Source organism: Odocoileus virginianus, chromosome 17 (genome assembly GCF_023699985.2).
Source record: "Odocoileus virginianus isolate 20LAN1187 ecotype Illinois chromosome 17, Ovbor_1.2, whole genome shotgun sequence".
NCBI lineage: Eukaryota > Metazoa > Chordata > Mammalia > Artiodactyla > Cervidae > Odocoileus > Odocoileus virginianus.
In genome coordinates, this window is record NC_069690.1 from 42,906,636 (window position 1) to 42,924,591 (window position 17,956).

The 17,956-nt window shown below is 36.0% G+C and overlaps 1 protein-coding gene across 16 annotated transcripts in view; it reads right to left on the minus strand.

Moving 5' to 3' along the window:
• Positions 1-17,956, minus strand: part of EFCAB3 (EF-hand calcium binding domain 3) — a 419,723-nt gene that overhangs the window by 338,847 nt on the left and 62,920 nt on the right. For all 16 annotated transcript variants that reach the window (XM_070479568.1, XM_070479567.1, XM_070479577.1 and 13 more), the window contains exons 12-15: positions 15,076-15,213; positions 12,862-12,933; positions 6,939-7,082; positions 3,768-3,842 (exon numbers count right to left, since the gene is read on the minus strand). In XM_070479568.1, coding sequence (XP_070335669.1) covers positions 3,768-3,842; positions 6,939-7,082; positions 12,862-12,933; positions 15,076-15,213 — 429 coding nt within the window. The remainder of the gene's footprint in view (positions 1-3,767; positions 3,843-6,938; positions 7,083-12,861; positions 12,934-15,075; positions 15,214-17,956) is intronic.

Sequence of the window (17,956 nt, forward strand, 5' to 3'; positions counted from 1 at the left end):
ATTTAACTTTTTGTAAAAAGCTAGTATGGAGTGGCAGGGCTTCCCAGCTGGTTCAGTGGTAAAAAATTCACCTGCCAATGCAGCAGACATAGAAGACTCGGTTTGATCCCTGGTTATCCTTCCAGGTTATCCCAGGAAGATAACCTGGAATAGGAAATGGCAACCTGCTCCAGTATTCTTGCCTGGAAAATTCCACGGACAGTAGGAGCCTGATGGGCTACAGTCTATGGGGTTGCAAAGAGTCAGACACAACTAGGAAACTGAGCACACATGCAGTGTGGAGTGGCAAGGTCAAAAATCTGAACAGTGCTTTTAAAGAGAGAACTGGCAACATGGTAGACTAAGAATAGCCAGATTCCCCTTCAACCTCAAACATAAACTATATTTTAATGCTAAATTCAGAATATCCATAAATAATGTATTTGCTGAAGCTTACTTATCAACATGAGAAGCAGCCCAGTTCTTTGAGGGTGTCCACTCCACCATAGCTCACCCCTGATACCCGCTAACTAGACATTTCTCCAAAGAAGACATACAGATGGCTAAGAGATACGTGAAAAGAAGCTCAACATCACTAATTATTAGAGAAATACAAATCAAAACCACAATGAGATATCACCTCCCACCTGTCAGAATGGCTATCATCAAAAAGTCCATAAGTAACAAACATCAGCAACGATGTAGAGAAATAGGAATACCTGTACCCTGTTGGTAGGGAGGTAATTTGTTGCAGCCACTGTGGAAAACAGTAAGGAGGCTCTTCAAAAAGCTAAAAACAGAACAACCATATGTCCAGCAATTTCACTCCTGGGTATATATTTGGAAAAACCAAAAACACTAATTTCAAAAGATAGACACACCTCAATGTTCATAACAACACTACTTATAATAGCCAAGATATGGAAGCAACATAAGTGTCCATTAACAAATGAATTTGTAAAGGAAAAAATGCCATATATATACACATACACAAACACACACACACACATACACACACACACACACACACACACACACACAATGGAATATTCAGTTCAATTCATTTCAGTCACTCGATAGTGTCTGACTCTTCACGACCCCATGGACTACAGCACACCAGGCTTCCCTGTCCATCACCAACTCCCAGAGTTTACTCAAACTCATGTCCATCAAGTCAGTGATGCCATCCAACCATCTCATCCTCTGTTGTCCCCTTCTCTTGCCTTCACTCTTTCCAAGCATCAGGGTCTTTTCCAATGAGTCAGTTCTTCACATCAGCTGGCCAAAGTATTGGAATTTCAGCTTCAGCATCAGTCCTTCCAATGAATATTTACTGATTTCCTTTAGGATGGACTGGTTGGACCTCCTTGCAGTCCAAGGGACTCTCAAGAGTCTTCTCCAACACCACAGTTAAAAAGCATCAATTCTTCTGTGCTCAGCTTTTTTTATAGTCCAACTGTCACATCCATACATGACTACTGGAAAAACCACAGCTTTGACTAGATGGACCTTTGTTGGCAAAGTAATGTCTCTGCTTTTTAATATGTTGTCTAGGTTGGTCATAACTTTTCTTCCAAGGGACAAGCATCTTTTAATTTTATGGCTGGAGTCACCATCTACAGTAATTTTGGAGCCCAAGAAAATAAAGTCTCTCACTGCTTCCATTGTTCCCCCATCTATTTGCCATGAAGTGATGGGACCAGATGCCATGATCTTAGTTTTCTGAATGTTGAGTTTTAAGCCAACTTTCTCACTCTCCTTTTTCATTTTCATCAAGAGGCTCTTTAGCTCTTCTTTGCTTTCTGCCATAAGGATGGTGTCATCTGCACATCTGAGGTTATTGATATTTCTTCCGGCAATCTTGAATCCAGCTTGTTCTTCATCCAGCCTGGCATTTCTCATGACATACTCTGCATATAAGTTAAATAAGCAGGGTGACAATATACAGCCTTGACGTACTCCTTTCCCGATTTGAAACCAGTCTGTTGTTTCACATTCAGTTCTGACTGTTGCTTCTTGACCTGCACACAGATTTCTTAGGACGATGTTCAGGAGGTCTGGTATTCCCATCTCTTTAAGAATTTTCCACATTTGTTGTGATCCACACAAAGGCTCTGGCGTAGTCAAAAAAGCAGAAGTAGATGTTTCTCTGGAGCTCTCTTTCTTTTTCGATGATCCAATGGATGTTGGCAATTTATCTCTTGTTGTTCTGCCTTTTCTAAATCCAGCTTGAACATCTGGAAGTTCACAGTGCATGTACTGTTGAAGCCTGACTTGGAGAATTTTGAGCATTACTTTGCTAGAGTATGAGATGAGTGCAATTGTGCGGCAATCTGATCACATGGACTACAGCCTTGTCTAACTCAATGAAACTATGAGCCATGGTGTGTAGGGCCACCCAAGACAGATGGGTCATAGTGGAGAGTTCTGACAAAATGGAATATTACTCAGCCATAAAAAGAACCAAATTCTGCCACTGCAGCAATTTGGATGCACCTAGACAATACTATGCTTAGTAAAATCAGTCAGATAAAGAAAAATACTGTATGATATCACTTTTATGTGGAATCAAATAAAATAAAACAAATGAATGTATACAATAAAGAGAACCAGACTCACATATATAGAAAACAAATTAGTGGTTGCCAGTGAGGAGAGGAAAGAACAGAGGGAAAGGACAAAATACAGGTAATGGGATTAAGAGATACAAACTTCTATGCATAAAATAGACAGCAACAAAGATATACTGTATAGCACAAATAATTATAGCCATCATCTTGTAAAATACAAAAAATAAAGTAAATGAATAAAAATCAAGATAAAAGAATAAAAACAAAAATAAATTCTACAGCAGCCACACAGAATGATCAACACAGAATAATCACACACAATGGCTTACATAAAATCTAAATGAGTACACAATGTAAAAATATACATCCAGTCACTGAATGTGCTTGAAATGGTTTTACTAAAATTATTTTCTCTTGGCATTTACTTTAATTTTAAAATTACTTAAAGAAAAAGAATTAGAAAGGAAATAATCTAAAAATGAAATTTCTAGGAAAAGTGACTGACAAGCAAATAATCCTTTCATCCAACTAATCAATTGGATTTCCTTATATAGGAAACAAATTAAATTGATATATAAGGTAAAAATGGCTGTTACTTAAAGTGCACTATTTCCTAATATATGGCACAAAATAACACAATCCTACTTTTAGCACCAATTTTTAAGGTACTAATTTCATTCCATTTAAAATATACATATATGACCTTACATTTTTTTACAGTGAGCTTCTTAGTTACAAAGACTGTCTTTTTCATTTTCAAACAGTGTCTTTAGCACTCTCACAGCGTAACATATAATCTGATACATAGTAATGGCGCAACAAATGTTATCAAATAAATTGGAAGATGAAAAAAATATAAACAGCTGAAACCAGAAATTTTGTATTATAGTACTCAGCTATGATCACTAGATGGCATCACTTTCCCAAAATAATAAAACGTTTAAAATCTTCCCAAAATATGGATTTCATATATATGATTCTAGCTCTATATAATGAGGTGTGAGGTTGAGTAGTAAGATTATGATAGCTTTCAATTCATTTGCATAGGGAAGGTCTTCTAGATTTAGGAATCAGTAACGGAGATGATTAAGGTCAAACATAGCAGTAAGCCAACTATTTATTTGCCTGATGATCTTCAGGATACCTGGCTCTTTTAGTGTATTACACTTTTCTAAAGTCTGTCAAACTATTTAGTCCACAAAAAGTACAAATTCTTACCTAATTTTTCAGAGAAGCGTTCCGTGTTTCTCATCATAGTATCAACAAATTGTTTAAAATTCACTTTTTTTGTTTCTAAAGGGAAAAGAACACATTTTCTTCAGTATTAACTTAAAGATTTATTGTGATAAATACTAAATTATGTAAAATAAGTTATATATTCAGGGAGATAACATCATTATATCCATCAGCTAATACTAACCACTAAAGACATATGGGTATAAGGGGGGAAAGCAGTTCAATTTACAGGCAAAAACTAAGCCCTGAAAACACCAAGAAAGCTTATCAAAAATCCCTCTAGTCACAAGTGTACAACGTTTTTAACTTTAAACTTATATAATCTTGACTTGACCTTGCAACAACTCAGTAAATATGTAGGCAAAGAATTAATATTTATACATGTTAAAAAAACATGCATATATGATATGATTTCACAACAGATAATACAAAACCAGGAGTTAGAAGAGAGCTCTCTTGACTCTTGACTTCTTCTCTATCAGGCTAACATTCATACTAATATCTTTACTCAAGCATGCTACTGAAACAATTAAACATTTTAATAGTCACTTTATACCTTAAAAATTCTTCATAATATCCCAATGATAATGAATAAAACATTTCTAAGAATTTTCCAGGGCCTGATATAAAGATTTTACATAAATATGGTGAGTTTTTAATAATCCTAGTCCTTTGCTTACCCCACTGAGAAAAAAAAATTCTAATACACTATAAAAAATACAGCACAGTATACTTCTATTTTCAAGACTAAATATCCTTGAGTATTTTACTTCAAAGAGCACCAAATCACTTTATATTCTTAGCCAAATCCATTGAGAAAAAAGAAGTGAGACCTTGAAAAATTCCGGGGGAATTCAGAGTTAATTAAGATTTACATTCCCTGACAGGAACACATAAGTTTTCTAAAGCAATAAATTCTGCTCTTTTATTTTATTATATTTGATACCCTCGTAGCTCAGATGGTAAAGAATCCACCTGCAATGCGGGAGACCTGGGTTCGATCCCTGGGTTGGGAAGATCCCCTGGAGGAGGGCATGGCAACCCACTCCAGTATTCTTGCCTGGAGAATCCCCATGGATAGAGGAGCCTGGCGGACTACAGTTCATAGGGTTGCAAAGAGTTGGACACACTGAGCAACTAAGCACATACACATACATACAAAAAAAAATTTGAGACATATATTCATTACGAAAGGCTTCTCTGGTGGTTCAGATGGTGAAGAATCTGCCTGCAATATGAGAGACCCAGGTTTGATCCCTGGGTTGGGAAGATCCCCAAGAGAAGGGAACGGCTACCCATTCAGTATTCTTGCCTGGAGAATTCCATGGACAGAGGAGCCTGGAGGGCTACAGTCCATAGCAAAGAGTCAGACACGACTGAGTGACTGGGCACACATTAAAATCAATGCTGCCTTGAACATGTCTGCTTGTACATCAGTGCAAATGATTTATTTGGATTTATAGCTGAAAGTGAATTTTTCTAAGCCACAGGGATATGAAAACCTTACAAAATACTACATAATCTTTTTCAAAGTTTTTTAAACCACTTTCACCACTTTTCACTTTCATATTTAGCAACACTTACATTAACAGAAATCTTAATTTTTGCCAAGTAGGTGGATATAAAAAGTTATCTCACTGTGACCTAAATTTTGCATTTCCCTGATTCCTAATGATCTTGCAAATGTTTTTATATGATTATTAGAAATTTGTATTTGTTCCCCTGGATATGACTGTTCTTGAAATTTAGATATTTTTTCTATTAGGTGGTTATTTTATAGGGCTCCCTACAAATACTCTAAAATAATCATCTGCTGTTATGTATTGAAAATAATTTTTACTCAGGTTTGTAACTTGTCCTTTTTGTATTATCTTTTAGTAAAGAGAAGTTCTTCATTCTCATGTAGCAAAAGTTATCAATCTTTTCTGCTTAGTGATTTTGAATTTTTTTTTAAAAGTCCCTCCTAACACTAAGTTAGAAAATTTTTCCTCCTTTTTTCCTAAAACTTTTACTGTTCACATCTGGAAAGTATTACTGAATATGGCATATAGATAGGGATTCAATCCCTTTTTTTCCATTTGAAGAGTTAATTACTCCAGCACCATTTATTAAATGGTGCTTCTTTTTCCCCTTATGATCTACCACCTCATTATATATATTTCCATATATGTGTGTAGATAAATTTGGAAGTTCCTTCTACTGTCTTATTGGTCAATTTCTCTATCCCTGTGCCATTCTCACACTGTTTAAATTACTATAGCTTTATAATGAGCCTTGATAATCCAGAAAGCATGTCTCAGTCAACACCATACACACACACATACACACACACACAGCTACACACGTTTTTCTTCTTCTTGGCCTTTGCTCACACATACAAATACTAGAATTAGCTCATCAAAAAAGTTAGGGTTTTATTAGAATTGTTTTGGATAAATAGATTAATTATATTTGACAGTCTTGGGCCTCTGAGTCCATGAATATGGGGTATATTATCATTTATTTAGGTATTTGTAATGTCTTTTATACATTTTATCATTTTATCCACATAGGTCTTATATAACTTATAATAGATTTGTTTCTATTTCTTTTTACTTTTCATTATGAAAAATTGTAAATATATTCAAAATAGAAAGTAAATGGCAATGAGCACCAAGTATACTCCCTAGATGCAAATATCAACTCATGGTCATTATTATTTTATCTATAACCATATACACTCCTCTACCTCACTCTCAACCTTTCTCTTTAGGAAAGTTGCTGCTATGTTCTAGGGGCACCTAAAAGAATTGGTGGGCTTTATTATGAACTGTGGGCTTTGACATAATAAAGTCGTCCTTTGTCCCACTTAATGCCTTTAGTCCTGACTTGTGTCAATCAGAAAGCAAAATCACAAACCCTACTTTCTTTTTGTTTACATTTTTGCCTAGGGGAAAAATAGTCTGAAAGACTATTAAGACTGCTTATTTCTGGGCAATGAGATTTTAAGAGTCTTGTACTTTTGAATATTTTTGTACTTTTCTGTATTTGCTTAACTTTAATGGACTTTTTTTCCAATAAAATCTGTAAAGTCATCACTCTGAGGAAAAGAATAGCAAACTCATCCTCTTTTCAGATATATCAACCCAGTTTTCCTGACAATATGTCACTTACCACCAACTTCAGTCAACTCTGTGATCTTCTGAAATTCTGGCTTAGAAAGGTAAACTCCTAAATTTTGAAGACAAGTGTTCAGATCCCCATAATCAATATTTTCATCTTTAATTTTATCAATAGCTTTAATGACACCAGCCAACACTGAAAATAAAGTAGTATGCAAATAAGTATTATATATATGTCAAAAAGAAAACACCAATAGTAAGATGAATTTTGGTTTTAACATACCAATGACATATTAAATATTTCACAAATGTTATATATGAAAAGCATTGTCAGAATCTTTAATAATATGAACATTAATAGGTTATAAAATCAGAGTATGAAATATGTGGAGAAAAGAGAAGAAAGAATCAATGAACTGAAAGACAGCAAAATCACCCAATGAACAACAAAAGAAAATCAGTTCAGTTCAGTCACTCAGTCGTGTCCCACTCTTTGTGACCCCATGAATCGCAGCATGCCAGGCCTCCCTGTCTATCACCAACTCCCAGAGTTTACTCAAACTCATGTCCATTGAGTCGGTGATGCCATCCAGCCATCTCATCCTCTGTAGTCCCCTTCTCCTCCTGCCCCAAACCCCTCCCCGCATCAGGGTCTTTTCCAATGAGTCAACTCTTCAGATGAGGTGGCCAAAGTATTGGAATTTCAGCTTCAACATCAGTCCTTCCAATGAACACCCAGGACTGATCTCCTTCAGGATGGACTGGTTGGATCTCCTTGCAGTCCAAGGGACTCTCAAGAGTCTTCTCCAACACCACAGTTCAAAAGCATCAATTTTTGGGCGCTCAGCTTTCTTCACAGTCCAACTCTCACATCCATACATGACTACTGGAAAAACCATAGCCTTGACTAGACAGACCTTTGTGGACAAAGTAATGTCGCTGCTTTTTAATATGCTATCTAGGCTGGTCATAACTTTCCTTCCAAGGAGTAAGCGTCTTTTAATTTCATGGCTGCAGTCACCATCTGCAGTGATTTTGGAGCCCAAGAAAATAAAGTCTAATACTGTTCCCACTGTTTCCCCATCTATTTCCCATGAAGTGATGGGACCAGATGCCATGATCTTAGTTTTCTGAATGCTGAGCTTTAAGCCAACTTTTTCACTCTCCTCTTTCACTTTCATCAAGAGACTTTTTAGTTCATCTTCACTTTCTGCCATAATGGTGGTGTCATCTGCATATCTGAGGTTATTGATATTTCTCCCGGCAATCTTGATTCCAGCTTGTGCTTCTTCCAGCCCAGCGTTTCTCATGATGTATTCTACATATAAGTTAAACAAGCAGGGTGACAATACACAGCCTTGATGTACTCCTTTTCCTATTTGGAGCCAGTCTGTTGCTCCATGTCCAGTTCTAACTGTTGCTTCCTGACCTGCATATAGGTTTCTCAAGAGGCAGGTCAGGTGGTCTGGTATAAAGAAAATAGATTGAAATAAAAAAAGAATGGAGTCTCAGGGACCTGAAGCAGTATAAAAAAATGATCTAACATCTTAACATCAGAGTCTTAGAAGAAAAGAGAGACAACATGGCTTAAAAGGTATTCAAAGAAATAATGGCTAAACAATTTCCAAATTTTTGGCAACAGATATGAACCTACAGATCCAAGAAAATAAGTGAAACTCAAACAGGATAAAGCTAAAGAAAATCATGTCAAGACACATCATAATTAAACACAGAGAAAAAAATTTGAATCAGTTCTAATGAGATGGATGAAACTGGAGCCCATTATACAGAGTGAAGTAAGCCAGAAAGATAAAGACCAATACAGTATACTAATGCATATATATGGAATTTAGAAAGATGGTAATGATAACCCTATAAGCAAAACAGAAAAAGAGACACAGATGTACAGAACAGACTTTTGGACTCTGTGGGAGAAGGAGAGGGTGGGATGTTTAGAGAGAACAGCATCAAAACATGTGTATTATCAAGGGTGAAACAGATCACCAGCCCAGGTTGGATGCATGAGACAAGTGATCAGGGCTGGTGCACTGGGAAGACCCAGAGGGATGGGGTGGGGAGGGAGGTGAGAGGGGGGATCGGGATGGGGAATACATGTAAATCCATGGCTGATTCATGTCAATGTATGGCAAAAACCACTACAATATTGTAATTAGCCTCCCACTAATAAAAATAAATGGGAAAAAAAAAGTAGCTAAAGAAAAATGACAACTTACCTATAGGGGGGAAAAAAGCTAATGAAGATTTCCCTCAGAAACCACGGACACCAGAAAGAAGTGGCACCATATTTTTCAAGTGCTGAAAGAAAAGAACTGTCAACCCCAAATTCATACTTAGAAAAAAAATATCCTTCAGGAATGAAGGGAAAATCAAGATGTTCTCAGATGGAAGAAAATGAAGAGAATCTGTTGACAGTAAACTGATGAATGGTTAAATGGAAGATGTTTAAACAGAAAGAAAAGGATAAAACAAAGAACTCTGGAGTATCAGGAAGGAAGAATAAAAAATGGTAGGCCAAAATATGGGTAAATACAGTAGGCTTTCCTTCTCTTAAGTTTTTAAATCACATTTGATGGTTAAAGCAAAAATTATAAAACTGTCCAGTATGCTTTTAAATATATGTAAAGGATATATTTAAGACAATTATATCATACATAGGGGAGGGTAAAGGGATGTAAGGATAGACAATATTTCCATACTTCATTTGAACTGGTAAAATAATGACATCAGTAGACTGTATAAGTTAAGTATATATAATACCTGAAGCAACCACCAAAAAGAGATACACTCTAAAATAATATAGATAAATCAAAATGGAATTCTAAAAATGGGCAAAAGATTTGAATATATACTTTACCAAAGACACCTGGATGGCGAGCAAGCATATACAAAAATACTCAATATTATTAGTCATTAGAGAAATGAAACTTAAAAGCAAAATGAGATACCACTACACACTTATTATAATAGTTAAAATTTGAAAAAACCAAGTGTTGACAAAGATGTGAAGAAACTAGAATCTTTATACACTGCTGCTGAGAAAGAAAATGTTATAGCCACTTTGGAAAACAGTTTGGCAATTTGTTAAAAACCTAAACATAAATTTACTATACAGACTAACAATCTTTCTCCTAGGAATTTACCCATAAGAAATAAAAGCATATGTCCACAGAAAGACATGTATGCAAATATTAATTTCATTACTACTGATAAAAGTCACAAATTGGAAAAGTCAAATGTCTATGAACTTGTCAACCATCAACAAAACAGAGTATATCTATAAACTGTAATATGAATTTATCCATAAAAAGGAATGAACTATTGATACTTACTACAACATGAATTAACCTTAAAAACATTATGCAAAATGAAGGAAGCCAAGTATAAAAGACATGTTATATGATTTAATTTGTATTAACTGTCAAAAAAAGGCACAATCATAGAGCCTGAAAGCAAATTAGTGGTTGTCTAGGGATGGGGTGAAGATTAATTACAAATGGACATGAGAGAATTTTCAGTACTGATAGAAATGTTACAAACTGGATTGTGTCTACTTCTGGGTATATAGCTAAAAGAATCAAAGTAGCAGCCTAAAGAGTTATTTGCATGCCCATTTGTATAGCAGCACTATTCACAACAGCCAAGTGGTGGAAGAAACACACGTGTGCACTGTCAAATGAATAAGCAAAATGTGGTGTACACACACAATGGAATATTATTCAGCATGAAAAAGGAAGGAAATTCTGACACATGCTACAACACAGATTTTGAGGGCATTATTATAAACAAAATAAGCCAGTCACAGAAAGACAAATGCTATATGATTCTACTAGGGTATCTCAAGTGAACAAATTCACAGAAACAAAAAGTATTGTAGAATGATGATTTCCAGAGCTGGAGGGTCAAGGATGGGTAATTTTTATTTAACTGGTATAGGTATGTAGGTATAACTGGTATATAGATGAAGCACAAGTGGGAATAAAGATTGCCAGGAGAAATATCAATAACCTCAGAGGTGCAGATGATACCACCCTTACGGCAGAAAGCGAAGAAGAACTAAAGAGCCTCTTGATGAAAGTGAAAAAACAGAGTGAAAAGGTTGGCTTAAAACTCAACATTCAGAAAACTAAGATCATGGCATCTGGTCCCATCATTCCATGGCAAATAGATGGGGAAACAATGGAAACAGTGACAGACTTTATTTTCGGGGGGGCTTCAAAATCACTGCAGATGGTGACTGCAGCCATGAAATTAAAAGATGCTTGTTCCTTGGAAGAAAAGTGATGACCAGCCTAGACAACATATTAAAAAGCAGAGACATTACTTTGCCAACAAAGGTCCATTTGGTCAAAGTTATGGTTTTTCCGGTAGTCATATATGGGTGTGACAGTTTGACTATAAAGAAAGCTGAGTGCCAAAGAATTGATGCTTTTGAACTGTGGTGCTGGAGAAGACTCTTGAGAGTCCCTTGGACTGCAAAGAGATCCAACCAGTCCATCCTAAAGGAAATCAGTGAATATTCATTGGAAGGACTGATGTTGAAGCTGAAACTCCAATACTTTGGCCACCTGATGCGAAGAACTGATTCATTTGAAAAGACCCTGATGCTGGGAAAGATTGAAGGCAGGAGGAGAAGGGGACAACAGAGGATGAGATAGTTGGATGACATCACTGATTCAGTGGACATGAGTTTGAGTAAACTCCGGGAGTTGGTGATGAAGAGGGAAGCCTGGCATGATGCAGTCCATGGGGTTGCAAAGAGTTGGACAAGACTGAGCAACTGAACTGAACTGATAAAAAGTTTCAATTTGGTAAGATAAAAAGCTCTGAAGATTGGTTGCACAACAATGTGAATGCACTTAACACTAAAATTACTGAAATGTACATTTAAAAATGGCTAAGATGGTGAGAATCTGCCTTCCAGTGCAGGAGATACAGGTTCAATCCCTGGTCAGGGAACTAAGATCCCATATGCTGTGGAGCAACTAAACCCATGTGCACTACAGCTAGAGAAAGCCCACGCACAACAACAAAAGAAGCCCACTCGTCACAACTGAAAAAAGCCTGTGCACCACGACAAAGACCCAGAGCAAAGAGTCAGCTGTGACCAAGACAGACACAACTTCACAAAATAGCATTGAAAGAATGATTGAATTTGTGAATGAATGATTGCATGGTGAAGCATTCAAGAAATCTATATACTAATAGCATCTTCAAGGAATCCAGAGATTTAAGCACTTACATTCATCAGAAATGACAAATGATAATATAGCTTTTAACATGAGATTCTTCATCTAGGTATAAAAGGACGTGTCTTCCTTTGGATTAATTTTTTTTTATCTGAGAAATCTTTTAGGAAGAGACAGAAAGTTCACTTCTTTTTAAGCATATGAATAAACAGAAGGAAATAAAACAACATGCCTTTATAACTTTCATTGCTTTTTAATCTCACACAAAAAAATTATTTATATAAAAAAATTAAAACACTGCAAATAATAAAAAACTAGATTGTGGTATGACTATAAATTTGTAAATCAGTGCATGGGAGATTTTATGTATGTAAATTTTACCTCAATAGAACTGTTTCTTTTTTAATGTTCTAAAACAAAGATAAACCAAAGTATTTGATTCAAACAAGTCCCTCTTTAAAGAAGTAAATCATTCATCAATAGCTAATAATGGAGCTAATTACCTATTTGACCACCTCATTATCATTACCATTACTGTACATGGGTATAGCACTTTCCAGTTCATAAAATCCACATAATAATTCTGTGAAGTAAGCAAGTTAGTTCTTAGTACCCTGAGACATAAAGTTTTTAAAAAATGCCAAATGGCTTGTCAAGGGTTTGGAACTATTAGTACATAAAAAAAGCAAATTCAGTTTAGTTGAACCTAATTCTCCTCAACCTAACTGCTCTTTCCTCAAATGACTTTAAAATAAATTTCCTACCTACCATCATATTCAGGAAGAGTTTGCTCTTTAGAGACAGCACTCACAAAGTCATCTAATTTCACCATTCCATTTTCTGTAAAATAAAAAGTTGAGATGATACATTCTATTATACTTTTGTGTAAAATGTAAATTCACATTTTAATACAACTATGAAACAAATACTTACCCTTCACTTAATCATCAGCTTATTTCTTCTACATAGCCTGTCTCCCTAGATGAGTCTTTCTAAATTAGGTCATTTCATTTCATTTCAACAATTTACTGAGAGTATATTAGTGCCAAGAACTATGCTAGGCACCAAGGACTCAAAAGTAAGTAAGACACAGTCCCTGCTTTTTCAATGTTTATTATAAAGTGCAAAGGACAGGGTAAGGTACTCAGTTATTAATAGATAGAGGAAAAAGGAAAGGTGCTCAAAGATATGGACCATGAGAAAGTTAATGAGTTTATTTCACATAATTATGAAAACCCAGTCATCCAATATGCTATCCATTGATACCTTGACAACGCTAACCAGCCCTAATGGACCCACATATCCCCATCCCTACCCCCGGTTATCCAGCTAGTCCAAACAACACCTATTTTAGATACAAACCCTGCACAGTGTTCATACTAATCCTGATAAGCAGAAAAAAGGCTGAAAAAATTTAGTGGCTTCTACCCTTTAGATTTTTTAAAATGGGGAATACATGTAAATCCATGGCTGATTCATGTCAATGTATGACAAAAACCACAATATTGTAAAGTAATTAGCCTCCAACTAATAAAAATAAATTTAAAAGAATTATTTTGTATTGAGGTAACGCTCATCTATAGCATTGCATGCTTCACGTGTACAACAGTATATTTCTACTTTAATATATGCTACAGTGTGCTCACTACCAAAAATTTAGTTTCCACCTGTCATCATACAATTGATCCCTTTTACCCATTTTGTTCCACCCCCAACACTTACCGGAGAAGGCAATGGCAACCCACTCCAGTACTCTTGCCTGGAAAATCCCATGGACAGAGCCTGGTAGGCTGCAGTCCATGGGGTGGCGAGGAGTTCGACACGACTGAGCAACTTCACTTTCACGCATTGGAGAAGGAAATGGCAACCCATTCCAGTGTTCTTGCCTGAAGAATCCCAGGGACGGCGGAGCCTGGTGGGCTGCCGCCTATGGGGTCGCACAGAGTCGGACACGACTGAAGCGACTTAGCAAGAGCAGCAGTAGCAGCAGCAGCCCACACTTACCCCTCTCGTAACCATTTACTCTGATCTCTACTCCTTAGATTTTTTTCTTAAATCAAACCTTCTTTCTTATTTACCTTAACTAACAGTTTTGCTCAGGGTCTAATAGTTCACTCCTAATGTTATTTCTGTCAGTCTTTTCCCAAAATGTTGCCTCTGCCCTCTCTTCAACTGAACTTTTGCTGTGGAAAATTCTTACTTAATGATAAATCAACTTCTCTAACACAAAAATCTTTGTTAGAAACTCAAACTCTGCCCTAAACTTAGGCTGATGAGTGAGATATGCTATTTTATTTCTAGATGCTATTTAATAGCTGCTTGCCTTGATTAAGAATCACTAGCCCTAAATTCCTAGCTACAGTACTCCCTCTACATTTTAGAATCTCCAATTATTTCTCCTTGGACTCCCTGGGCTATTTACTGAGAGATTTTTGAACCTCTGGGGTATCATAGTCTTGCTACTTGAACCTCTCTTCTACAACTAGATAAGCTTTCCCCAGAACCTGTCCCACACCAGAAGGCAGAGCTAGGAATAGTGATGAAGAACCTTATGAAAGAATTCTGAAATAGAAAAGACCTACCTAGACCCTCCAAACCATTCTATTATACCAAACTTTCCGGAAATCGTTTTTTTACTACTCTCAATTTAAAAATAATGTATATATTGGTGTATAGTTGATTTACAATCTTGTGTTATTAGTAGTTTTTGCTCCACAGCAAGGTGAATTAGTAATACATATATCCACTCTTTTCCCATATAGGTCATTACAGAGTATTGAGTTAAGTTCCCTGTGCTATACTTATTAGTCTTTAGTTATCTATTTTATATATAACTACTTCCAATTTTTGTTTGTTCTTTCCGAATCTTCTTTAGAATGACCCATGCCATTCCCAGTTGAGAGATCTTACTCCAACATTTAATACTATCATGTGAAAGTATCTAATTTTTTTTTCAAAATTTTGATATTATCAGTCTCTCACCATTTCTAGCAGTATCGGTCACAATCTTCTTGAACTCTTTATCTGATAAAGTAATTCCTATTGAAGGCAAAATGGACTGAAGTTCTTCTGCATCAATGTAATTTTCTTGGAGTTTTTTGATAGTTTCACAGACACTTCCTAAATACACAAAATGTGGAAGACTATTCAGCAACATAATTTATGTGTCTTAGCAATAATTGGCAGCTGAAATCTTTTTCTTGTAATCAGAAATCAAGTTTTACTTATCTAATACCACCTTAAAACTCTTCATATTTCTGTTGTATTTTACATTATACCTAATCTTTCTCTTACAGCTCAAACACAAAACTGTCTTGAAATTCTATTAACATTTATACCTGCAGCTTGTTTCTGATTAAAATATAATGGAGTCCAAGAGATTAAAACATCAATGTGCCATGTTTAAATTTCAAGATTTCAGACAAAAATTGAGAGTTCTTTCCCTATCACTTTACCTACCATGTTTTCAGTTCACAACCTTCAAAATTACAAAATCCTAGCAGACACATATGACCATAATGAGCCTCCTTATATAATGTACTGAAACGGGAAAAATATCACCTCTGTTGTATTCTGGCAAAAATGTATACCCTGAATTTATTCATGAAGAAATACAAGAAGACCCAAAATGAGGGACATTACACAAAACAACTAGTCAATACTCTTCCAAAGTATCAAGGTCATGAAATATTGAAAAACCATCCCAGATTGAAGGAGACTAGGACACATGACAATTAAGTGTAACATGTGATCCTGAAAGAGATCCTGGATCAAAAAAAGGACATTCATAGAAAAACAGTCAAACTTTTAATAAGGTCCTATATTAGTAAATACTGTTGTATCAGTGTTAATTTTCCAGTTTAGATCATTATACTGGGGTTATAAAAGATATTAACATGTGGGAACATTAGATGAAGAGTAGGTAGAAATGTTTTCATTTCTGTGTAATTCTTATTAATTTAAAATTCTTTAATAACAAAAATTTTAAATGTTTTTTAAATGTAAATCAAGTGGCAGTCACATTTCACAGATGCTCAACCATCATCAGTTTATTTGGAGAAGTTGTAGGAGATAAACTATTTTATACTTTTCCAAATACAGAATGTTAAGTATGACAGTGGTAGATGAAGTCATTTGATTTTAGTGATACCAGCAAGGTGGATAACCACTTTCTACCACAATCCTGTTCTACCCACTGGCTAAAGGCCTACTACTCCATTATTCCTTTAATCAGAGCTTTAATTCTCAATGAAATACAAAAAAACTCAGAGACAGAAATGAGACATGGCATAAAAGCAGTGCATCAGTAAAGGAATCATAATAAATATCTTTATGCCTCCTTAATAGATCACACTCCTTTTTCAACTGAGTTATTAGTATGCATTAGCGTATGTGTGTGTGTTAGTCACTGCATCGTGTTCAACTCTTTGTGACCCTGTGGATGGTAGCCCGCCAGACTGCTCTGTCCATGGAGTTCTCCGGGCAAGAATACTGGAGTGGGTTGCCATTCCCTTCTCCAGGGGATCTTTCTGACCCAGGGATGGAACCCAGGTCTCCTGCATTGCAGGCAGATTTGTTAACATCTAAGCCACCAGGGAATAAGAGTCACTAATGATTCACAAAGCATTCATCTTAACAATTACACTCAGTACTAAATACAATTTTTAAAGGCTGGTAAATTTCTTGAAATAAAATAAATATAAGTTAAGTAACTCCAGCTGAGGCCTACAGAAAGGAGTGTTTAATTGGGTTCCCTACACAATATGTCCCCTGGAGAAGGGCAGGGCAACCCACTCCAGTATTCTTCCTTGGAGAAGTCCATGGACAGAGAAGCCTAGTGGGTTTTGGTCCATAGTGTTGCAAAGAGTTGGACACGACTGAAGTGACTAAGCATGCATGCACATACCTAATACTTCTATGATATAAGTAGTACATAAGGGAAAAACACATACTGGTTGGGAAGTCACTGCTCATCTTTGAGGAATATCATAAAGCCTTAGAGATCTGGGATGTATACTATTAATTATTTTCTCTTGATATTCCCACATCCATAAGAAATAATACCTGAACCATGTGGAGATTCCTTAAAAAACTGGAAATAGAACTGCCATACAACCCAGCAATCCCACTGCTGGGCATACACACGGAGGAAATCAGAACTGAAAGAGACACGTATACCCCAGTGTTCATCGCAGCACTATTCACAATAGCCAGAACATGGAAGCAACCTAGATGCCCACTGGCAGGTGAATGGATAAGAAAGGTGTGGTACATATACACAATGGAATATTACTCAGCTATTAAAAAGAATGCATTTGAATAAGTTCTAATGAGGTGGATGAAACGGGAGCCTATTATACAGAGTGAAGTAAGTCAGAAAGAAAAACACCAATACAGTATATTAATGCATATATATGGAATTTAGAAAGATGGTAACAATGACCATATATGCAAGACAGCAAAAGAGACACAGATGTAAAGAACAGACTTTTGGACTCTGTGGGAGAAGGCAAGGGTGGGATGATTTGAGAGAATAGCATTGAAACATGTATATCATCATGTGTGAAATAGATCGCCAGTCCAGGTTCGATGCATGAGACAGGGTACTCAGGGCTGGTGCACTGGGATGACCCAGAGGGATGGGATGGGGAGGGAGGTGGGAGGGGGGTTCAGGATGGGGAACACATGTAAGCCCACAGCTGATTCATGTGAATGTATGGCAAAAACCACCACAATATTGTAAAGTAATTAGCCTCCAATTAAAATTAAAAAAAAAAGAAAGAATACCTGAAGTACTATAGATATATTCCTAAATTTAAATTAAGGAACTCTGAGCAAAAATTTCACATAGACTTCATATATA